A 22,217-nucleotide genomic window follows, 5' to 3' on the forward strand; every position below is an offset into this window, starting at 1 on the left:
ACTTCCATCTTGTGAGACAGAATAACAACCAGAACTCTAAATGGGTAGCTGTAATTCCTGCTCAGTTTCATAAAAGTAAATAAGAATTTTTCCTCTGGAGAGGGCACCTATACCTACAAGAAGTCAGGCTCTGAATCTGTACTTTGTCAGCCCCACTCAGAAGTGATGGATTTGCCCCACAAAGCTGCTGCCTGCTTCCTCAAGACAGCTGCCCCAGGTCATGTCTGTGGCCGGAAACTAACTGGACCATGCTGAGATCAACCCTAGGGAGCTGAGTCCATCAGCAACAATGGCGCTAACAATTTAAGTTAATTCATTTAAAATCCTAATTTGAACAGACATTTCCTTTATCTTCATGTAGAAAGTCTTTAGAAACTAATTTTGAAGAAGGTACAGTACTTGACAGAATGTCTTTAAACAACATGTTTGGATCATCCTCTGTTACCACCTGTTACCTCTATGAAGGATTAGTAAGTGGAAGTTATGACGTGCACTTCTCTTTACAATTTTACCCTACTATTCATTTGATAAAGAAATACTGTGAGTCTTGATTAAAACTACAGGAAATATATCTTGTAAAAATAAAATTTACTTGTGACATACAAACTATATGGAGTAATCAATACAGCTTCACATTCTCCTTTTCAAGATTAACTGAAGCTCCTACAGTGTCAATACCCTTATCGCACTGATTTTTAGATACATTAAGAGGGCTGGTGTGCATTTTGAATAAGGTTGGTGTTAACATATAATGTCTGAACATCTACTGCCAGGGTATTTGCTACTTCTGACCAAAATCCCTGGGAGTCTAAAGCTTCTGGGTAACATAGGAAAATTAAAGAAAAAATTAAAATCCCAAATTTTGAGCTAGCACTGAAATGAAGGGCAGAAAAGCCCTGGTGATTATAGCTCCTCTCAAGCGGCTGGAAGGATTGGGTGTGGGGCCAACCTCCATCCTGGCTCTGTGGTTCTGTATCTGGAGCTCTCCTTTCCAGGGGGGGTCTCTCTGCCCTCCTGTAGCAACTGGTATTTTACAGGATATTTGCAGGCATCGCCCACTACAATCTGTTCTGCTAAATTAAATCAGATTTATAGAAAATCTGCCTTCTCACTTTTAATATATACTGTCTAACACTTAAAATCATACTTATTCTGCATAAAATACTGGATGCAGCTTATACATCTATTTGCAAAGTAGATTTGAAGTTTTAGAAAATATTCTTAATCATTAAATGAGTCTGCACTGCTGTGCCACCTTCATTATATTTTTTCAAATTCATTCCCAAAGAAGACTGGCCTCTCTCACGTAGTGATAAGCCACTCAGAAGATCCAAACTGGGTTTGCGTGAATTTACAGAATGAAGCATGTTAAGACCTATTTTAGATCAAACTCCAAATTCTAGTTCCTAAGTCTCAGTTCCAAGGTACAATACACAACTTTCCTCAACATTCTGTAAGGAACATGCTACCACAGTAAGTACAACCTCAGAAAACTGCTCCTAATGACAAGGACAGCTTGTGATCAACTGTGAAACACAAATAGCAGATGTTTCTCTAGTAGACTTTCAACTTTAAAAAGACTGCACATAATGTCTTAGGCATTATTTGTACCTAAAATATATGTAACTGCTTCTACTGGCGGGGAGGCGAGAAAGAAAAGCAATATTATATGACAGGGCTAAAGAAAACTGAGAGAGGAATATACACTTCAATTAAGCAAAAAGAACAGTTTTAGAAGACAAAAATTCGTCAGGTAACTAAAATCACTGCTACAATTGTGCTTTACCTGCTCTTTTTCAAGCATATCTGCTTTACGAAGTATTTTCATTGCATACACATGGCCCGTATCTTTCTTCTGAACAAGCCGCACCTAAATATTATAAGAGAAACGCCAAGAGTTCACGATGCCAAACTAATGCTTTCATGTGTAACAAGAAATCATATTTAAACTGAAAAAGTACTGCAATTTTTATATAAGCAATAACAAAGCAGAAGAAAATGCTTTTCAATGTTTCAAAATGGATATAATTATACACAGTGAGGTCAGTGCCGAAACACCCTCAGATATCTATCTCCACCTCTGAATAGCTCTGGCTCCCTAGCTGAACAGATCAAGCTAATTCAAAACCCTCACTTTGGATTCATTAAACCCATGACACATGTCATCCAGTCAGCTCAAAAAAACCTAAGGAAATGTTTACAACAATGTCTAAAACAACAGCAAAAGCTAAGGCACAGGAAAAAAAATGCCTGGCAATGGGGGAGGAACTAAAATGTATAATTAGGGAAATAGAGTCTTCTGCAGCTCTCCTTTCTCTTTTTTATTTTCCTTTTTTTTTTTTTGAGAGAGAGAGAACAGATAATTTATGATGAAAAGAAATGGTCTGCAAACCCAAATACAACTCCTCGGCAAGTCCCTGCACATTCCCTCCTCCTCCCCCAAGACAAGTATGTTTTCTTCTCCCTGAAACATTATTTTCCTCGAGTCCCAGGTCCCCTCCTCGTTGAACATAAAGCTCTTTTAGATGTGGTCCTGTACCTTTTCCTCTCTCAAGAGGCCAACAGGGATTCTGAACACTGAGGGATCAGTTTAATCTCTCACCTGTGCCTTTGAATATGTACTCACATTTCCCCTAGGTGCTGGTTTTTAATAATGTGCTACTCCTTTTGTATTCACAACGATAGTGAAACTATTGCATCAGTAGGTTGTTCACTTCGGGTGCTTTCCACAAATGGGGAGGATCTTGCACGGGCTCATTCAAACCCTCCCCAGCAGACTGCCCTTGTGACCAAGCAGGATGCACTTGGACAACCAGCTGGGACAAAGCTGCAAATGCTTTCATTCTCTACCACCACCCACATTAACTGATTTCTATAAATTGTTTCCCAGGGCTATCTTTTCAGAGCTGTACCAATCTGGCAGGAAGAAATAAAGGGTGGAAATATGCTGCAAGTTTGCTCTTGGAAAGGCAGTGTAATGGGAAAAGCAACAGCTTTGAGATCAGGAAGACCTTGGCCCAGCTTTGGTACCACTGCCCAATGGATGTGTGACACTGGAACATTATATATCCCCTCAGGTTTAACCACATCATGTATAACATATTAGTCATGATTCTCGGAAAGAAGCACTCACTAAGCAATCAATATTGATTTCTTTCTACCTATCAACTCTCCCTCTAGATGAATACTTAAAGCATCAACATCAACTCTAGCAAAACAGAGAAGAACAAGCAGATCCCTGGGACAGTGAGAGGGCAAGAAAAAGAGGACAGAGAGCAGGTAAGGCGCGGCTCAAAGCCGGGCCCACCCACTCCATGCTGCAGTTCTAACAGCCATCACAAGCTCACGTTACGTTAGAAGCTTCGATGTGCTGTGGGATTCCTGTATTTGATAAGTATCTGTGGTGTTTTTACCTCACCAAAGGCTCCTCTGCCTATTACTTTTAAGGACTCAAAATCTTCCAGTCCAAGTCTTGTTCTCTTCAAACGAAGAAACTCTGTTTCCTTCCGAGCATGCGCTGATCTCCGGAGTCGTTTCTAATGTTTAAACAGAGGGAGAGAGGTGGGAAGGGACTCTGCAACAAGTCTTATTTGTGGTTTAGCCCACCCTGAAAGCAGGGCCCCGCCAGACTAAGCACCATCTGTTCACACAGGAAAGCACCACAGAAGGACCCTTAGGAGGTCAGCCCTGCCTCCCAGCCCTCAGACACCATAACCACATTGAACAGAGGACGCCTCCTCTGTGGACGTGGATGAACCTGCTTCACAGCCTGTTACTCTAATGTTCCTAAACTGGAAGGATAAACTTTCAACCTTTTTCTTTAACTTTTCTTATATACAAGTATGGTTTTTAAATTTCTCTCTGGAATTTTTACACATTATGGTTCATTTTATGCATTAACTTTCTATTGTTCCTACAAGTCTTGGGTATTTTTCACCATTTTCCTGGGTTCTATGATTCATTTCTCCTTTTGAGAACACTTCCATAGCCATTTCAGTTCTTTTCACAGTTTCTTATTTATTATATATTCTGCCACATCTGTGGGCATTGGGGGGAAAGGCTGAGGTATTTCACCTTAACAAAAATTTCAGAAATTTGCTCCACTTCTATAGAGCATTTTCAGTGAATTAAAAATGCTAATTTAAAAAAAATGCTAATTTGCTTTTTAAATTTTTCATTTTATTTCATGTCTTCCTTTCCTTGGAATTCTAAAACTAATTAATTTACTACTACAGAGCCTAGAAGTCATCCTTCTTGGTATTTAATAATTAACTTCTCCCTCTGCATAAGTACCTAAATCCAGAAGCACACCAGCCCTCATAATTTCCTGTTACAAGTCAAAACCCTTCCTCCATGCGCCAATGCTAACAACCTGCTACACAAGACATGATCTGCCAGGCTTGGTTTCAAGGAAATTTTCCAATATTAATTACCTCTTCATCTTTGAGGCCTTCTTCTTCCATCACTTTTTCTAACTTCTTTTGTCTAAAAATAAAGACATATGAAATTAACATTTGAATGATAACTTTCTGTTAATCTATGAAAAATTTTTTTTTTACTGATAGAAACAGGTCAAACTCAAAATGCTTCATTAAATCAACAAATTACAGTTACTAAGGCAAGTGAAAAGATTCTCATCCTTTGTTAGCTCTACATTTTGACAAAAATTGTTTAAGATGTTAATGCAACAAAGAATCCAATTTCAAAATGTAAAGTTCTCTCTCTTTGGGTGTGGTAGTTCTTCCTTAACAAACCAACAGCTGGTGTCTGATAACCTCTTCTATCAGGGTGTTTCTCTCCCTGCCCCAGACTGAGATCTACTTCTTTTGTTTTCACATCTTCCTCCTCCTCCCTGCCACAAGCACAGAAGTAACCAAGGTAAACACAGAATTTGGAGATTTAAGGGGGGTGATGTTCAAAAAAGGTGATGAGCGGCACTAATAAAAGACACAAAGCCACATGGAACAGCCAAAACAAACAATTACAAAACAATACCAAAAAAGCACCAAAAAAAAAAAAAACCTTGACATTTTAAATCCTTGGAGTAGGATACCTTAGAAACTGCATCCAAGAATATTTTTGACCTATACTCTCATACTGATTTGATAAAACTAAGAGAAACAAGTAAAATTTCCTGTTATTTATTCTGCATAATAAATGAAAGCACAGGGGCTGGAATCTCCTCTGTCCCTGTCAGGATCCCAGATAACAGGCCAGCTGAGCAGGGCAGGGAAGAACAGACATATAGGCTACACGAAGCACCATCATGTGGTTTAGGCCAGCTGAGGCACCCTGTACTTCGACGTCACACGAGGATGATTGACTCTCAGTCTGTACACAACTAGGAGCTACTAGAGGCTTGTACACAACGGAATGGTGTTTCTCTTTGAGAATGGCAGCCTGTAGTGAGCTGATGGACTATCAGGAAAAGCAACAGGCAGAGGAGAAAGGAGACAGGAGACAGAAGTGGGAAGGGACTCGGGAACAAAAAAAGCTATCATGAGTCAGATGGACAATAAAGACCTGGAGCTAGGGCTGGAAACTCAAAATGATGTGAACAGAGTCACTGCAAATATGACCAGTTGACAGGAAGAGTCAAGCGAACAGTCTTAGAATTTCTTGAGTGAGAGGATAATGATGCCACTAACTATGACAGGGAACACACAGAGAGGAACATGGGACGATAATGAGTTTTAGTCAATGAATATTTACTGCAATACCAGTAGTTAGTGAAAATGAATATTTTTATTTAATTATATTTATTTACTATTAGAAATCATATTACAGTACAAATCCACAGGCTCAGATGATAAATAAGAATTTGTGTCCAAACTCCCAGGAAGTGAAAAGATCTACTGCAACTCTGAAGGAAGAAGAAAGCATTTGCATGACTCCCAGTCTGCCCACTCCTCTTCTCCTAGTTCCCAGAATGTCTGGGGATATGCATCTATGTGTGCATACACATCAGAGAGAGAAGGCTGCACCACTGGTAACTTCCAGGGTGAAAATTAATTCCATTTTTGTGGTTAAATAGTTGAAGTTGGGAAGAGTAAGAAGAGTAAACACACACAAAAAAAGAGTAAACTCATGGTAAGAACTATAAGAACTCAACCCTGGTCAGCTACTTCTGGGCCCTGAATATCAAACACCATCATACTTTCTGACTACATGTTCTCTGAATGATCACACCAGACGGTGACAGCAGTCTTAACATGCTATCACACAATGTGTGTTACAGAGACTGCACCTTCTGAATTTTAAATCTAAATTGAAACTGTAAAGTATTCTACACTGCCGCTGCAAGTGTAATTAAACTGGTCTCAGTAGATAATCTGCCTGAGAGTAAAGTATTCAGCAGCATCAACATCTTGAACACAACCAGCTTCTTTTCTTTTCTGGCCACTGCGTTCAATTTGTGAAATATGAAATCTTAGTTCCCCAACCAGGGATCAAACTTTTGGGCCCTCAGGCAGTGAGAGCTCGGAGTCCTAAAACTGGATGGCCAAGGAATTTCCCTCAGATTTTTTTATTAGAGAAAATATCCAGAAAAAACCTACCATCCAAAATGATCCATGGTAATGATTCACTGGGACCAAGTCAAAGATCTTGAAGACACCAAAAATGGCATAACACAGTGACATCTTACAAAAGGCTTATGAATCACATCCTCTGTGAGACAATACCACAGAGTTACTAACTTGTTAGACTCATGTTGGCATTGTGATGACAAGAAAATGCCCATGCTTTTGAAGATGCATATTGAAGCAGACAGGACTAAAAAGACAGATGTTTCAAATTTGCTTTAAAACACAATAGCAAGAAAACATAAAATGGAATAGGGGCTGACTGTATGAACAAAGGCAGGCTCCTCCACTACACGTCTCTGACTGCAGGGCCAGGTAGCTTAACACCCCAGCCTCTGATGAGGTCACTCCAGCTCAGCTCCAATGTTCCAAACCAGGACCCTGAGGGGGACAGGCACTTCCACACATAGAGGCCACACCCAACCCCACCCAGCAAGGCTTCCATGAGCTCCCTTTATTAGGGTGTGAGACCATTTCCCACATGAGACAGTAAGTTCTTTTGAAGACAAGGACCACATCTGAATCCTCCTTTTCCACTAAGAACAGTGCTTTGTACACAGCAATTTTTTTAAGATGTCTGTTGTTAATCGCTTAGTCATGTCCAACTCTTTGCGACCCCATGGACTGTAGTCCACCAGCCCATGAACTTTTCCAGCAAAGAATATAGGAGTGGGTTGCCATTTCCTTCTCCAGGGGATCTTCCCAACCCAGGAATTAAACTCAGGTCTCCTGCATTGCAGGCAGATTCTACACTCTGAGCCACCAGGAAAGCCTAAGATGTATTTACTAAATTAAAAAAAAAAAAAAAAGTGTCACAATGTACGCACACATTCATGATTACTTGTAATCAGCCCCCTTTACTACACCTAATTTAGACTCGCCTCCAACACAGCTCGATTCAGAGGCAACAGGGATGGGAGGAAAGGCTAGTCTACTCTACAAGCGAGTTGAGTGGACAATATTGCTAATTTCTGCAGATGAGTCACTTAAAACCAGGGAAAATGGTATAGAAATAAACAGTGGGTATCTCCATGATCAAAACTGAGAATTCTCCAGAATTACCCTAAAAATGAATATTACACAAATCTTTAAAAATCTCAACAAATTAGTTTGACTTATCTAGTCAGTTCAGTTCAGTCACTCAGTTGTGTCCAACTCTTTGCGACCCCAGGCAGTGCTGCATGCCAGGCTTCCCTGTCCATCATCAACTCCTGGAGCTTGCTCAAACTCATGTCCATCCAGTCCGTGATGCCATCCAACCATCTCATCCTCTGTCGTCCCCTTCTCCTCCCACCTTCAATCTTTCCCAGCATCAGGGTCTTTTCAATGAGTCAGTTCTTCGCATCAAGTGGCCAAAGTATTGGAGTTTCAGCTTCAGCATCACTCCTTCCAATGAATATTCAGGACTGATTTCCTTTAGGATGGACTGGTTGGATCTCCTTGCAGTCCAAGGGACTCTTAAGAGTCTTCTCCAACACCACAGTTCAAAAGCATCAATTCTTCAATGCTCAGCTTTCTTTACAGTCCAACTCTCACACCCATACATGATTACTGGAAAAACCATAGCTTTAACTAGACGGACCTTTGTTGGCAAAGTAATGTCTCTGCTTTTCAATATGCTGCCTAGGTTGGTCACAGCTTTTCTTCCAAGGAGTGAGTGTCTTTTAATTTCATGGCTGCAGTCACCATCTGCAGTGATTTTGGAGCCCAAGAAAATAAAGTCTGTCACTGTTTCTATTGTTTCTCCATCTATTTGCCATGGATTGATGGGACTGGATGCCATGATCTTAGTTTTCTGAATGCTGGGTTTTAAGTCAGCTTTTTCACTCTCCTCTTTCACTTTCATCAAGATGCTATTTAGTTCTTCACTTTCTGCCATAAGGGTGGTGTCATCTGCATATCTGAGGTTGTTGATATTTCTCCCAGCAATCTTGATTTCAGCTTGTGCTTCATCTAGCCTGGCATTTCACATGATGTACTCTGCATATAAGTTAAATAAGCAGGGTGACAATACACAGCCTTGACGTACTCCTTTCCCAATTTGGAACCAGTCTGTTGTTCCATGTCTGGTTCTAACTGTTGCTTCTTGACCTGCATACAGATTTCTCAGGAAGCAGGTAAGGTGGTCTAGTATTCCCATCTCTTGAAGAATTTTCCACAGTTTGTTGTGATCTACACAGTCAAAAGCTCTGGCGTAGTCAATAAGGCAGAAGTAGATGTTTTTCTGAAATTCTCTTGCTTTTTCTATGATTCAACGGATGTTGGCAAGTTGATCTCTGGCTCTTCTACCTTTTCTAAATCCAGCTTGAACATCTCGAAGTTCATGGTTCATGTACTGTTGAAGCCTGGCTTGGAGAATTTTGAGTATTACTTTGCTAGCGTGTGAGATGAGTGCAATTGTGAGGTAGTCTGAACATTCTTTGGCATTGCCCTTCTTTGGGATTGGGATGAAAACTGACCTTTTCCAGTCCTGTGGCCACTGCTGAGTTTTCCAGATTTGTTGGCATATTGTGTGCAGCACTTTCACAACATCATCTTTTAGGACTTGAAATAGCTCAACTGGAATTCCATCACCTCCACTAACTTTGTAGTGATGCTTTGTAAGGTCCACTTGACTTGGCACTCCAAGATGCCTGGCTCTAGGTGAGTGATCACACCATTGTGGTTATCTGAGTCATGAAGATCTTTTCTGTACAGTTCTTCTGTGTATTCTTGCCACCTCTTCTTAATATATAAGTCTAGACTCACCCATTCCTGGGGCCCAAATAAAACTGACACTTGCTCACTAGTAATAATCAAACATTGCACTTGCTCACTGTAATAACCACACATTGCAAAACTCATTATCAGATCAGACTAAAAGCAAACAGAAAAACCTGAGTAAGAATATGGAAGAGAAGTAGCAGCAGATGCTGGTTCTCAGAGGGTAAAATGTACAAGAATTCTTAAATGATTTAGGGGGAAGAAAGGGGAAAGCACAAAATTATTGCCTATTAAATTAGGCTTTTGTGGCTTTAATTAATCCTCCAAAATAATATTTATAAAGAACAGAAACAACACAGATCATTTTGTAAAAAGAAATGCCAGTTTTCATTTCAAACTGCTACAAATTATCCAAACCATTAATTTTCTATGAACAACTAGGCGATTATTAATACCTATCTCTCTTTATGGACACCTAGGATCACATGAGAGAATAGGAGAACTGCTATTGCTAGAGAAGCTTAACACAGAGGCCAGGAAAGGCAAAAGACAGATTAAAAAAATATGAAATTTGCATTATTGGATGTATTCAGTTTGCCACCTATAAGGAGCTTCAATAAGCATTCTGCCACACTAGACTTAGGGAATTTAATTGTTTAAACCAATATGTAGGATTACTGTAGTGTTTCTATGAAATAACCCAATGTTCTCATATTCTACTTTTACACAGGAGACAATTTCCAAATGATTTTCATTTTTCCTTCTGCTTTTATCTTCTGCAGTAAACCCTTTGTTCAAATATAACCAATGTTGGACTTCCCTGGTGGTCCAGTGGTTAAGAATCCACCTGCCAATGCAGGGGACATAGGTTCCATCCCTGGTCTGGGAAGATCCCACATGCGGAGGAGCAACTAAGCCCATGCACCACAACTACTGAGGCCACATGCCTAGCTCTGCAAGAGAAGCCACCACAATGAGAAGCCCCACACTTGCCGCAACTAGAGAAAGCCCATATGCAGCACTGGAGACCCAGCGCAGCCATAAATAAATAAATAAAAAGTTGCAGATATAACCCAGTGCTCTACTACAGAATGGCACAAAAGTTGCATATAAATGGGAGGAAAAACTAGAGATTTTAAAGACAACAAGACATATACAAACAAATATTTGTATTACAACCTGATCTCTTTCATTAGCCCCCAAATTTACCAGCCCAATACTTATTATTTCAAACTGCTCATCATATGTTGGAGAAGGCAATGGCAACCTACTCCAGTACTCTTGCCTGGAAAATCCCATGGACGGAGGAGCCTGGTGGGCTGCAGTCCATGGGGTCACTAAGAGTTGGGCACGACTGAGTGACTTCAATTTCACTTTTCACTTTCATGCACTGGAGAAGGAAATGGCAACCCACTCCAGTGTTCTTGCCTGGAGAATCCCAAGGATGGCAGAGCCTGGTGGGAGGCTATCTATGGGGTCACACAGAGTCGGACACGACTGAAGCGACTTAGCAGCAGCAGTAGCAGCATCACGTTAGCCACATATTCATAATTAAATGTTTCTTAACCATCATTTGTCTCATATCATTAAAACTCTGCTTATTTGTCAAGGTTCTGTGATGTTGCCCCCATAACATCAAAACTCTTGAAAATCTCTGACAGTTCCAATTTGAGTTTACTTACTATTGTAGTAGCTCCTGCCAATCACTGTATTTAATTTTTCAAATTTTCATAGTTCTTAAAGGTTACAATCCATTTACAAATATCACAAAATACTGGCTATATTTCCTATGTTGTACAATCCATCCTTGTAGCCTTTCTTACATCCAATAGCTTGTACCTCCCACTCCACTACCCCTTTATGACCCCTCCCCTTTACTGGTAACCACTAGTTTGTTCTCTACATCTGTGACTCTGCTTCTTTCTTTGTTATATTTACTGGTTTGTGGTATGTTTTAAATTCTACACACAAATGATATCACACAGTATTTGTCTTTCTCTGCCTGATTTACTTCATTTAGCGATAATGCCCTGGATGTCCATTCACGTTGCTGAAATGGTAAAAATTTCGTTCTTTTTTATGGCTTAGTGATATTCCATTTTGTGTGTGTGTGTGCACACACATTACAAATCTTCTTTACGCAATCCTCTATTGATGGACATTTAGGCTGCTTCCATATCTTGTCAACTGTAAATAATGCTACTATGAACACTGGGGTACACAGCTTCCTGAACTAGTGATTCTGGTTTTTTCTAATATATACCCAGGAATAGAATTGCTGAATCATATGGTAACTCTATTTTTAGTTTCTTGAGAAACCTCCATACTGTTTTCCTCAGTAGCTGCATCAATTTACATTCACACTGACCATGCAGGAGGGTTCTCTTTTCTCTACATCCTTGCCAACAATTGTTATGTTCTTTTTGGTGACAGCCACTCTGATAGGTGTGAGGTGATATTGTGGCTTTGAATTGCATTCCCCTGATGATTAGTGAGGCTGAGCGTCTTTTCATGTGGCTGCTGGCCATCTGTGTTTCCTCTATGGGAAAATGTCTATTCAGCTCTTCTGCCCAGTTTTCAATCGCATTGTTTGATTTTCCGATGTTGAGTTATATGAGCTATTTATATACTGCTTTTTTTAAAATTTTCTTGGAGTGATAAAACCCAAAATAAAACAGTCCTACCAAACTGTATCAACAAACTTAAGACCAAATATCAACTCATGTTCAAAAACGAACACACTAAGGAAATGCAAAAACCAGAATAAGGTATCACCTCACACTGTTCAAAATGGCCCTCATCAAAAAGTCTACAAACAATAAATGCTGGAGAGGCTACGGAGAAAAGGGAACCCTCCTACACTGTTGGTAGGAATGTAAACTGGTACAACCATTATGGAGAAAAGTATGGAGCTTTCTTAAAAAACTAAACACAGAACTACCATATTACCCAGCAATCTCACTCCTGGGCTTGTACCTGGAGAAAATCGTAATTCAAAAAGATCCATGCACCCCAATGTTCACTGAAGCGGTATTTACAATAGCCAAGACATGGAAGCAACCTAAATCTCCATCAACAGAGAAACAAATAAAAAAGATGTGATACATACATGCAATGGAATATGACTCAGCCATAAAAAAGCTGAAAACAATGCCATTTGTGGCAACATGGATGGACCTGGAGATTATCATTCTAAGTGATGTAAATCAGTTAGAGAAAGGCAAATCATATGGTATCACTTATATGTGGAATCTGTTTCCCTTGTGGCTCAGCTGGTAAAGAATCTGTCTGCAATGTGGGAGACCTGGGTTCGATCCCTGGGTTGGGAAGATCCCCTGGCGAAGGGAAAGGCTACCCGCTCCAGTATTCTAGCCTGGAGAATTCCATGGACTGTATATAGTCCATGGGGTCACAAAGAGTCAGACACAACTGACTGACTTTCACATGTGGAATCTAATTAAAAAATGATACAAATGAACTTATTTACAAAAACAGAAATAGACTCACAGATCTTGAAATCAAACTTACAGTTACCAAAGGGGAAACATGGAAAGAAGTGATAAATTAGGAGACTGGGATTAACATATACATACTACTGTAAATAAAACAGGTAACAAGTACCAACTGACTATTACCAAATAAAATAAGTAACTTAATCAGAACTCATAAACATTTCTTTGTAACTGCAACACCAGAAGCTGTGATTTCAACAGAGCAGTTGTATTTGAAAATAACCACCCCCAACAGGTTTTACATGCCTAGAGCATACAAATTTATTTTTGAATGCCCCATGATCCTAACAAAGAGCACTGTACAGGCTCTTATTTGTCCCAGTGAACAAAGCTAGCCACCACCCGTATAAAGTATCTTGCTATTCTGCATACAGAGCTGCATATTTAAAATCAAATAATATATCCCATGTAAATTATGATTTCTACCCTCCTGAAGAAAATGATTGCAAAAATCCTTATCCATACCTTAGCACACCGAATCCAGCAATATATAAAGAGAATAATGCATTTTGACTAAGAGGGTTTTACCCTAAGAATGGAAGGTGAGTCTAACATTCAAAACCCAGTCCATGTAATTCACTATAGTGGAAGAATAAAGAAAACACAAGGTGATCATCTCAAAGATGCAGAAAAAGCATTTGACAAAATTCAACACCCACTCATGATAAAAATTCTCCAACAGGAACATAAGGAAACTTTCCCAATCAATGAAGAGCATCTTTGAAAAACCTACCTTAACACCATAACTAACAGAGAAACAGTGCTTTCCCCTGTAAAGGGGAACAAAAGGTGTCTACTCCCATCACTTACATTCCACACTGCACCCGAAATCCTAGTCAATGTGAAAAGGTAAAAAGAAAGAAAATGTGTACAGACTGGAAAGGAAGATGTAGAACTCTATCTGGGTATGATTCTTTACAAAGAAAATTCTAAGGAATCTACAAAAAGGCTACTATGAAAGTAAATTAGCAAGTTGTAAGGTTTAAAGTCAATATGCAAAATTCAGTTATAGTTCTATATGCTAGCAACAAAAAAGTGGAAAATGAACATTCAAATACCCACTTACAATAGCATAAAAAAAATCCAAAAATATTAGTAATAGACAAACAAAAGACATGAAATGCCTCCGCCCTAAAACTACAAACTACTGCTAAGAAATATTAAAAACCGAACAAAAATAGATTGATACGCATCAAAAAGTCAATATTGTAAAGATGTCAACCCTCCCTCAAACTGATCCACAGACTCAATACAACTACAACCATAATTCCACCAGGCTTTTCTGCAGAAACTGATAAGCTGATTTTAAAATGTATATGTAAATTCAAAAAACCAAGAATATCCAAAGTAACCTTGAAAAAGACAAGAACCACCACCAAGTTGAAGGCTTATACTGACTTCAAAACTTACTACAAAGCTCTGATAATCAAGACAATCTGATACTGGCATACAGACAGATAGATAAATGAAATAGAACAAAGAGCCCAGACAGATTCACAATTATATGGCATTTGATTTTCAAAAGTGCCAAAGCAATTTAATGGGGAAAAGAAAGTTTGCAATAAAGAGTACTAAAATAACTGGATATCCATATGGAAAATAAATTTCAAACCCCATCTCATACCCCACACACTTATCAATTCAAGATTGATCACATAAATATAAAAACTAAGCCTATAAAACTTCCAGAAGAAAACATAATAGAATTATCTTCATGACTGAGGAGTAGGCAAAGGTTTCTTACAGGTCACAGGATGCAATAACCACAAAAGAAAAAAAAAAAAAGCCAAATTAGATGAACAGGAAAGCCACGGACTGGTAGAAACTTTGCAAAACACATCTACAGCAAAGGATCACTATCTAAGATGTATAAAGAAATTCTAAAACTCAATAGTTAAAAAATTTGAACAAAAAAAAAAAAAAAAATTGAACAAACACTTCACAAAGGAAAATATGGCCAAAAGGCATATAAATAAAAATGTTGAACATCATTTAATCATTAGGGAAATGCAAATTAAAAAAACAATCAAATAACACTGAGCATCCACAAAAGCAGCTAGTTAAAAGACTGACAATACCAATGTTTAAAAAATATATATATAAAGCAACTACAACTCTCATACATCATTGGAAATATTTTAGAAAAATGTCTAGCAACTTCTCATAAAACTAAACACATATTTATGTATATTTATGAGCCAAGAGCCAGCTATTCCATTTCTAAATATTTACCTAAGAACTGAAAACAAATGTTCGCGAAAAGATCTATACATAAATGTTCAGAGCAACTTACTCAGAACAGCCAAAAACTTTAAAAAGCCTAATTTTTTATCAATAAAAGAACATACAAGCAAACTATGGTATAATCAGAAAACAGAATGGTATTCAGGAATATAAAGGAACAAACTATGGACACAATAGCAAAATGGATGAACTTTTAAAACATTAGGCTGAGTGCAAGATGCTTTATTCAAATGAATCCATTTACATGTTCCATTTGTATGGAACAGACAATATTAATCTATGGTAGAAACAAAACCACAACAGCAGTGGCCAGGGGTTGAAGAAGAATCTCCAGGAAAGACCCTTCGGGGGTAATGGTAACAGTCTGTCTTGAGAAAGGTTTAAGTTGCTGCTAAGTCGCTTTAGTCGTGTCCAACTCTGTGTGACCCCATAGACAGCAGCCCACCAGGCTCCCCCGTCCCTGGGATTCTCCAGGCAAGAACACTGGAGTAGGTTGCCATTTCCTTCTCCAATGCATGAAAGTGAAAGTGAAGTCGCTCAGTCGTGTCTGACTCTCCGCGACCCCATGGACTGCAGCCCACCAGGCTCCTCCGTCCATGGGATTTTCCAGGCAAGAGTACTGGAGTGGGGGTGCCATTGCCTTCTCCGAAGATTTAAGTTACACAGGTATATATTTTTGTCAAAATTCATCAAAATGTACCCTTAAGGTGGTACATTTCATTGTATGCAAACTTTAAACTCCCTTAAGAAATATATATATCAAACTCATTATACAAGCAGAAATATTCAGAGATAAAACATACAGACATCCGCAACATACTTTGAAGTACAAGCAAAAAGATTAAGATGAATTAATGAATGTATTAAGGGATGGACAGATCAATATGTGATAATGATAAATGTAGAATCTATATGATGTCTGTATGGGTATTTATTGAAAACAATTCTTTCAACTTTTCTGTGCTTCTGAATATTTTCTTAATAAAATAATGGAAAAAAACTTTAAATGAGTTACTTCATGGATAGTACACACTAGATCAGTAACAATACCTGCCACTCTAATAGGGAAGACCCTTTGCTGCTGCTGCTGCTAAGTCGAGGCAGTTGTGTCCGACTCTGTGCGACCCCATAGACGGCAGCCCACCAGGCTCCCCTGTCCCTCGGATTCTCCAGGCAAGAACACTGGAGTGGGTTGCCATTTCGCCTTATAAGCTTAAATTATATGTAATGACCCATCTCTGGTAACCCTGCCTCTCAAGTAATGAGCATTAAGCTAAAAGGCCTTTGTTTAACTCATAGAACAATCATGACCAGGCCTACCTGTGAATGATTGCAGGGAGGAAGAAATTAAAACAACTCCTCTGGAGGCTGACTAGAACCAGGAAATGTCTGACTTTACTCCCTCTCCAGTTAGTGGAAGAAAAGCCTTAGGCAAGGTGGTTCTTTAGAGCTATGAGTCCACCATCTTCTCAGTTTTCTCACTTTCAGAATAAAGTCACTATTCCTTGCCCCAACAACTCATCTCTCAATTTACTGGTCTGTCAGTGCAGCGAGCAGCATGAGCTTCGACTCAGTAACGCTACTACTACCACCACTCACGTGATTACTAGGTGTGACGCACTTTGGTGGGTACTCATGTGTTACATTCAATACCTACAGCAATGCTGAAAGGCAAGTAGTACTCTCCTCATTTTCCAGATAGGAGAACTGATGTGCAGAAAGACTAAAAATCTGTTCTAACCTCATACATCGACCAGATGGTAAAGGCAGGATTCTAAACCCAGATCTGGCTCCATAATGCTGCTCTTTCCATTATATCACAGTGCCTTAACGATGAACTGCAAGGTTTTGGTCCAATTAACTTCTTATAGTACCATGGAATTTTATGTTCTTGACCAGTAAACAGAAATAGAAATAAGTGGGTTATTAGCAAGGACCTTGGAAATCAACGACACTGTTACTCCACTGTAATGGAACTGGTTAGAACATGGTTGCTGCTACTCTTGTCTTCTTTCAATCATATTACAAATGTGATTCATGATACAAGAGAAGGATCCCAAAACCATGACTCGATTTTCTCAAAATTCTTTACCTCATTTCTCGTTCTTCATGTTGAGCAATAAGGTTGCTATAAAAATTCTCCAGTGTCACTTTGGTCATCGTCACCCTTTCCTTTGTGTGACTACTCATGGACGAGCAAGGTGTTGAGCCTGTCATTGCCATGGCTGCTAGAAACAATGAAAAAAAAGAGGTATTAGTTTTGGAGATGGAATCCACCAGTTCTGTACTCTCCTACCTTACTAGTAGGAATGTAAATTGACCTAAGTTTTCTGGAATACAAACAGTATAAAACAAAACCCAGACAAACAGAATACTTGGTGAAAACAAGTATACATTAAAGTTTTTTGACACAGAACTACCATGCCTAGGTATAAGGCCTAGAGAAACTATCACACAGGTTCCTTTTTTATTTTTCTTGTGCCAATGGAACCCGTGCTCCCTGCAGTGGAAGCGCAGAGACGAAACCACCAGACTGCCAGGGACTTCCCCACTCCACACAGGCTCTTAAGGGAACATGAACAAGATGTGCACTATAGAAGATGGTCCTTATGCCATCAACTGTGTTAGGAGAAACTAGAAGCAATTCAGTAAGCAAATCAACAAGTAAAATGCTGTGGAAACATACAAAGAAATTACCATATAGCAAAAGCGACATGAATATATCCTTAAGGAAGAGCGTTGCATTTTTCAGAAAGAAGGGAACAAGACCACAATACCAGACACATATATTAAGAACATGTAACACAGACAGTACCACTCTTTGCCATCTAGGAATCTACCTGGAAGGAATCAAAGACCCACAAGGATTCACACACAAGGGGATTCAATGCAACATTGTAATGACAAAGAAAAACTACAAGTAACTTGAATAACCAAGAACAGAACCGATTAAATCATGGGAAAGTCCTACAATGAAATAACATGCAGACAATTAAAATATCTTTAAATGTTTGTCAGGCAAGCCTTTAAAGAATAAAACAAAAAACATTTTTCAGGAAAAATATTTCCAATCTAATTGAAAATAATGTTATAAAACAGAACATATACCATTTCACTTTTATGTGTTTACTGTATATGCACAGAATTATTAGAAACATATATAAAAATGTTACCAGTGGGGAAAAATATTATTAGTGGTCTAACTCTAGGCAGTGAGAATACAACAGATCATCTTCTTGTTTGTGTTTTTGCACATTTTCTTCAATGAGTGTGTACTAAGTTACCAAGAACTTTTAAATTTAAAATTTCTATAATTTAAAAAAAGATCTATGACTAAAATCTTCACCTATAGGTATAAATGTACTGTGACATGGCTTATGGTATTCGACAGATGTCTGCTATCTATTTGAGTTGACAAGTTAAAACAAAGACCCATGATGGAAACAATACTACAAAAGAAAAAAACCTGAGTCATAACTTTAGTGATGAAAGATACCTTAAAAACAAGAGGCCCGAACTTCCTAGTTTTACATATTTGAAAACTGATACCAATGAGGTTTAAATAGCTTTGTTGTTACTTAGTCACTCAGTTGTGTCCGCCTCTTTGTGACCCCCATGGACTGCAGCGTGCCAGGCTTCCCTGCCTTCACCATCTCCCAGAGTTTGCTCAAACTCATGTCCATTGAATCGAGGATGCCATCCAACCATCTTATCTTCTGTTGACCCTTCCTCCGCCTGCCCTCAATCTTACCCAGCATCAAGGTCTTTTCCAATGATTCAGCTCTTCACACCAGGTAGCCAAAGTATGGGAGCTTCAGCATCAGTCCTTCCAATGAATATTCAGGGTTGATTTCCTGTAGGATTGACTGGTTTGATCTTCTTGCAGTCCAAGGGATTCTCAAGAGTCTCCTCCATCCAGCACCACAATTCAAAAGCATCAATTCTTTGGCATTCAGCCTTCCTTATGGTTCAACTCTCACATTAGTACATGACTACTGGAAAAACCCTAGCTTTGCTATATAGGCCTTTGTTTGGCAAAGTGGTATCTCTGCTTTTTAATACACTGTCTAGGTTTGTCATAGCTTTCCTTCCAAGGAGCAAGCATCTTTTAATTACAAAAGTTTTCTTAAGGTTCTCCTCTTGATACTTAGCAGCTTTTAAAATTGTTTCGGAGATTAAATGTAGCCTTTTAAGAAATGTGTAAACACATTATTACTAAGAAAAAAGACTTAACATTAAGCAATTTTACAAAAAGATACTGGGGGGGGAAATCACATAAAGAATAATTTTTTCAGAGAAGAGATTCAAAATCAAGGCTCTACTTCAGTCATTCACGATGTGCTAAAATGATCAGTAATCACAAATTCAAGACACTGAACTCGTCTCAATCTTACTATAAAATGTTATTTTTTATGGGGAAGTTTCTGCTAACATCAAAGCAAACTCAAATGTTTTTAGGATATCAGAATTCTTTTTAAACCTCTGACTGGTTTATGAAGCTTGGGTGTGGTTCCTTATTTGTCAGCCTGTACCCCCTCCACCCACAATGAAAACCACATGCTCTCTAAGTTTGGTGAGGAAATTTTAAAACCAGATTTAAAAACAAGTCTGAAGCAAGAGAGTGCTTAGTACTTCTCCCCTGTCTGAAAATTTCCGGAGAATGTTCTTGTCTGTCTCTATACATATACATACACATTTTAACAAATGAAATTATTTCCACATAAAAACACAACTAAAGAGTGTTTAAGCTAAGAAAACAATGCCTTCCATATAACAGGCAGTTAGTAAACATAAATTGAGCAAATTAATGATTTTCAGTTGTAAACAAAGTTAAAGAACAAAATTACATTTATATTAATGGGTATATAAAAACTGGAGAACAAAATTTTGACCCATTTAAGTTGCTAGCATGTCTTCCTAAACTTTGTAGAAGATCAACAGGAGATTAAGTGCACTCAAAGTTACTCCTATAAAAGGCCAATAATGTTCTAACAGAATGGTTTTCAACCTTCATTCAGTCTCTAATGCAATGGCTAAGGTTACACTGTCCTTCCCTTCGGCCTTTCTTCAAACCCTCCCCCCCCATCCTTTTCCTCTGCTCATAAATTCATAATTGATAATTCTAATAACCTTTCATCAAAAGTTACTATTGCCCTATAGCAATTTATAGGTTTTCTGGGTCAACCAAGTACTTTCCACAAGACGACTCTCCCTCAAGCTTTGACAACTCAAGCCTTCTTGTCCTGACCTATAGGCCACTGGAGGCCCTTGCCCTATTTCTTTCATTCTCCAGCTCAGAATTAAGAAATGATAGGTAAGCAAGGACTCTTAAAAGTTAAAAAAGAAATCTAACAGAAGGATGTGATCTTCACAAGTCGGGGCAAACATTAAAAGAAGATCAAATGAAAACTATCATTGTATCTAGAGAGTTATGCATGGTTAACTGACTGACTTTACAAAAGTACCCTGTGAACTCCATAAATATCCCCTTTCCTCACCAATTCTTTCTTTCTTTGTGACTGACAACCTAGTATCTTTCATTTGGACAATTCAACACTGGAGCTGAGACTATTCCTTAATAGTCACATATCTAATTTTTCCTCCTGGAACTCTAACTCACTGGAAAGCAAGCACCCTGTCTTATAATGCTTTTAATATTTTTCCCCATATCGGGTACAATGCTATGCACTTAGTTGAGTATCTTATAAAAGATTAGCTAGGAAAAATTGGTTTCTTATGCCCATTACTAGGAGCCGAAAATATGTATGTATGACGGGGGTGGGGTTAGGACATGGAATGGTTTTCTATACCAAGCGGAATAGAGTTGACCTCATCCCCTTAAGAGGAAGCTGCCATCTCTTGCCTGGGGGAGACTGGAGCCTGTTATTGTGGTGGCGGTTGTTTTACGCTTAGGGAAACCACATCCACTGCCTGGCTAATTCCAACTCGGAGCCAAAGTGTGCTGAAAGGGAGAAGAAAGGCAGTGGTCTCCACTCCAGTCTTCCCCTGTACACTTCAAAAAGAACAAGATTATCTTTGGGTCTGTTCGTCTAGTGGGAGCTCTGGGTCACTCTACCTGCCATTCTGCACACTTGAAGTCTTTTTGCACAGACTCTGCCCCAAGTCCTTACTTTCCTTCTCCACTCTCTTCTTTAAAGACGGCTTCACTACATTTTCCTGTGGTTTTCAGTTGGATTATCTGAAGCCCGGTACCCTAAGATTAACCATAGGGAAGGGGGCAGACGCAAAGGTAACCGCCGCCCCCCAAGGTGGGGGAGGGGGGTGGTTTTCGACAACCGCCTCAGACAACACCCCTCAGATTCTTAAGACTCCAGAAAAAAAGAAAAGGACGTGAAAATTGGTAACGACCGACAGACATCCTGGAGGGGACTGAGCGGTGGCAGCGAGGAGACAAAGCAAGCGACATGGAAAGAAGAGAGCCTGGCACCCCGCCCCAACAGCACTCGAAGACAGAGAAAGGACGGGGTGCGGAGCCTGGGAAACCATGTGGAGGACCGGCCAGGAGCCTCTGGAAGCCGGGAGGAAAAGCACTGACAGCAGGGGCCGAAAGGGCAGGGCTGGAAAGAAGACGCCGGCGGGAAAGGGAAAACCCCAAAAAAGAGTCAGGGAAAGAGGAGAGAAAGGAAAAGGCCGGGATGGACGGAAGACAACGGCAGCAAGACACTCACCGGAGCCCCGGGCTGAGGGGAGAGGCAGGGCTGGGGGCGGCGAACAGCCGCAGACGCCAGCCGGGCCAGCGGTCTCGAAGTGAGGCAAGGCGAAACCCCCGCAGCAGCTGCCAGCCGACCGGAGGAGGGGTGGGGACGCGTTAGGGACTCTGAAGTAGGGGGCCGCGGGGCGGTTGCGGGTGTGAAGACGACAGGAAGAGCCCCAACTGCCGGAAAAGACGGCAAGCGCAGGGGCCGAGGCTGCCCAGTCTCCCACCGCGGAGACAGGCTGGCGCGCCTACCAGGGTGACAGACTGCGCAAGCGTGACTTCCCGGAGCCGCGGCGCGAATTCCGGGTCTGCGCATGCGCCCCCCTCCCCGCCCCGCCCCTCCTCGCCTCATTCGGGCAGGAGAGGCCGAGTTGAGCGAAGAAGCCTGAGGGGTGGGTCCTTTTCGGGGTGGGCGGGACCGGGCTGGGCTTGCCGTGAGAGTCCTTTTGTTTTTTT

General features: G+C 39.9%; 1 protein-coding gene and 1 long non-coding RNA gene across 5 annotated transcripts in view; one reads left to right on the forward strand and one right to left on the reverse strand.

Moving 5' to 3' along the window:
- STK38 (serine/threonine kinase 38) overlaps positions 1 to 22,044 on the reverse strand; it is a 41,595-nt gene extending 19,551 nt beyond the window's left edge. The window contains exons 1-6 of one of the 4 annotated variants that reach the window (XM_061398016.1): positions 21,733 to 22,044; positions 18,795 to 19,229; positions 17,136 to 17,268; positions 4,434 to 4,485; positions 3,414 to 3,536; positions 1,787 to 1,870 (exon numbers count right to left, since the gene is read on the reverse strand). In XM_061398016.1, the coding sequence (XP_061254000.1) occupies positions 1,787 to 1,870; positions 3,414 to 3,536; positions 4,434 to 4,485; positions 17,136 to 17,268; positions 18,795 to 18,801 (399 nt within the window). In that variant the 5' untranslated portion in view covers positions 18,802 to 19,229; positions 21,733 to 22,044. Of the gene's footprint in view, positions 1 to 1,786; positions 1,871 to 3,413; positions 3,537 to 4,433; positions 4,486 to 17,135; positions 17,272 to 18,794; positions 19,230 to 21,732 lie in introns of all 4 variants that reach the window. The other 3 variants (XM_061398015.1, XM_061398017.1, XM_061398018.1) reach the window with 3 other exon arrangements.
- Positions 2,269 to 4,466, forward strand: LOC133236170 (uncharacterized). The gene is made up of 3 exons (XR_009732766.1): positions 2,269 to 2,448; positions 3,181 to 3,279; positions 3,653 to 4,466. It is a non-coding gene; the product is annotated as an uncharacterized LOC133236170 (long non-coding RNA).
- Positions 22,045 to 22,217: the final 173 nt, after the last annotated feature.

This window comes from Bos javanicus, chromosome 23, assembly GCF_032452875.1.
Source record: "Bos javanicus breed banteng chromosome 23, ARS-OSU_banteng_1.0, whole genome shotgun sequence".
Lineage (NCBI taxonomy): Eukaryota > Metazoa > Chordata > Mammalia > Artiodactyla > Bovidae > Bos > Bos javanicus.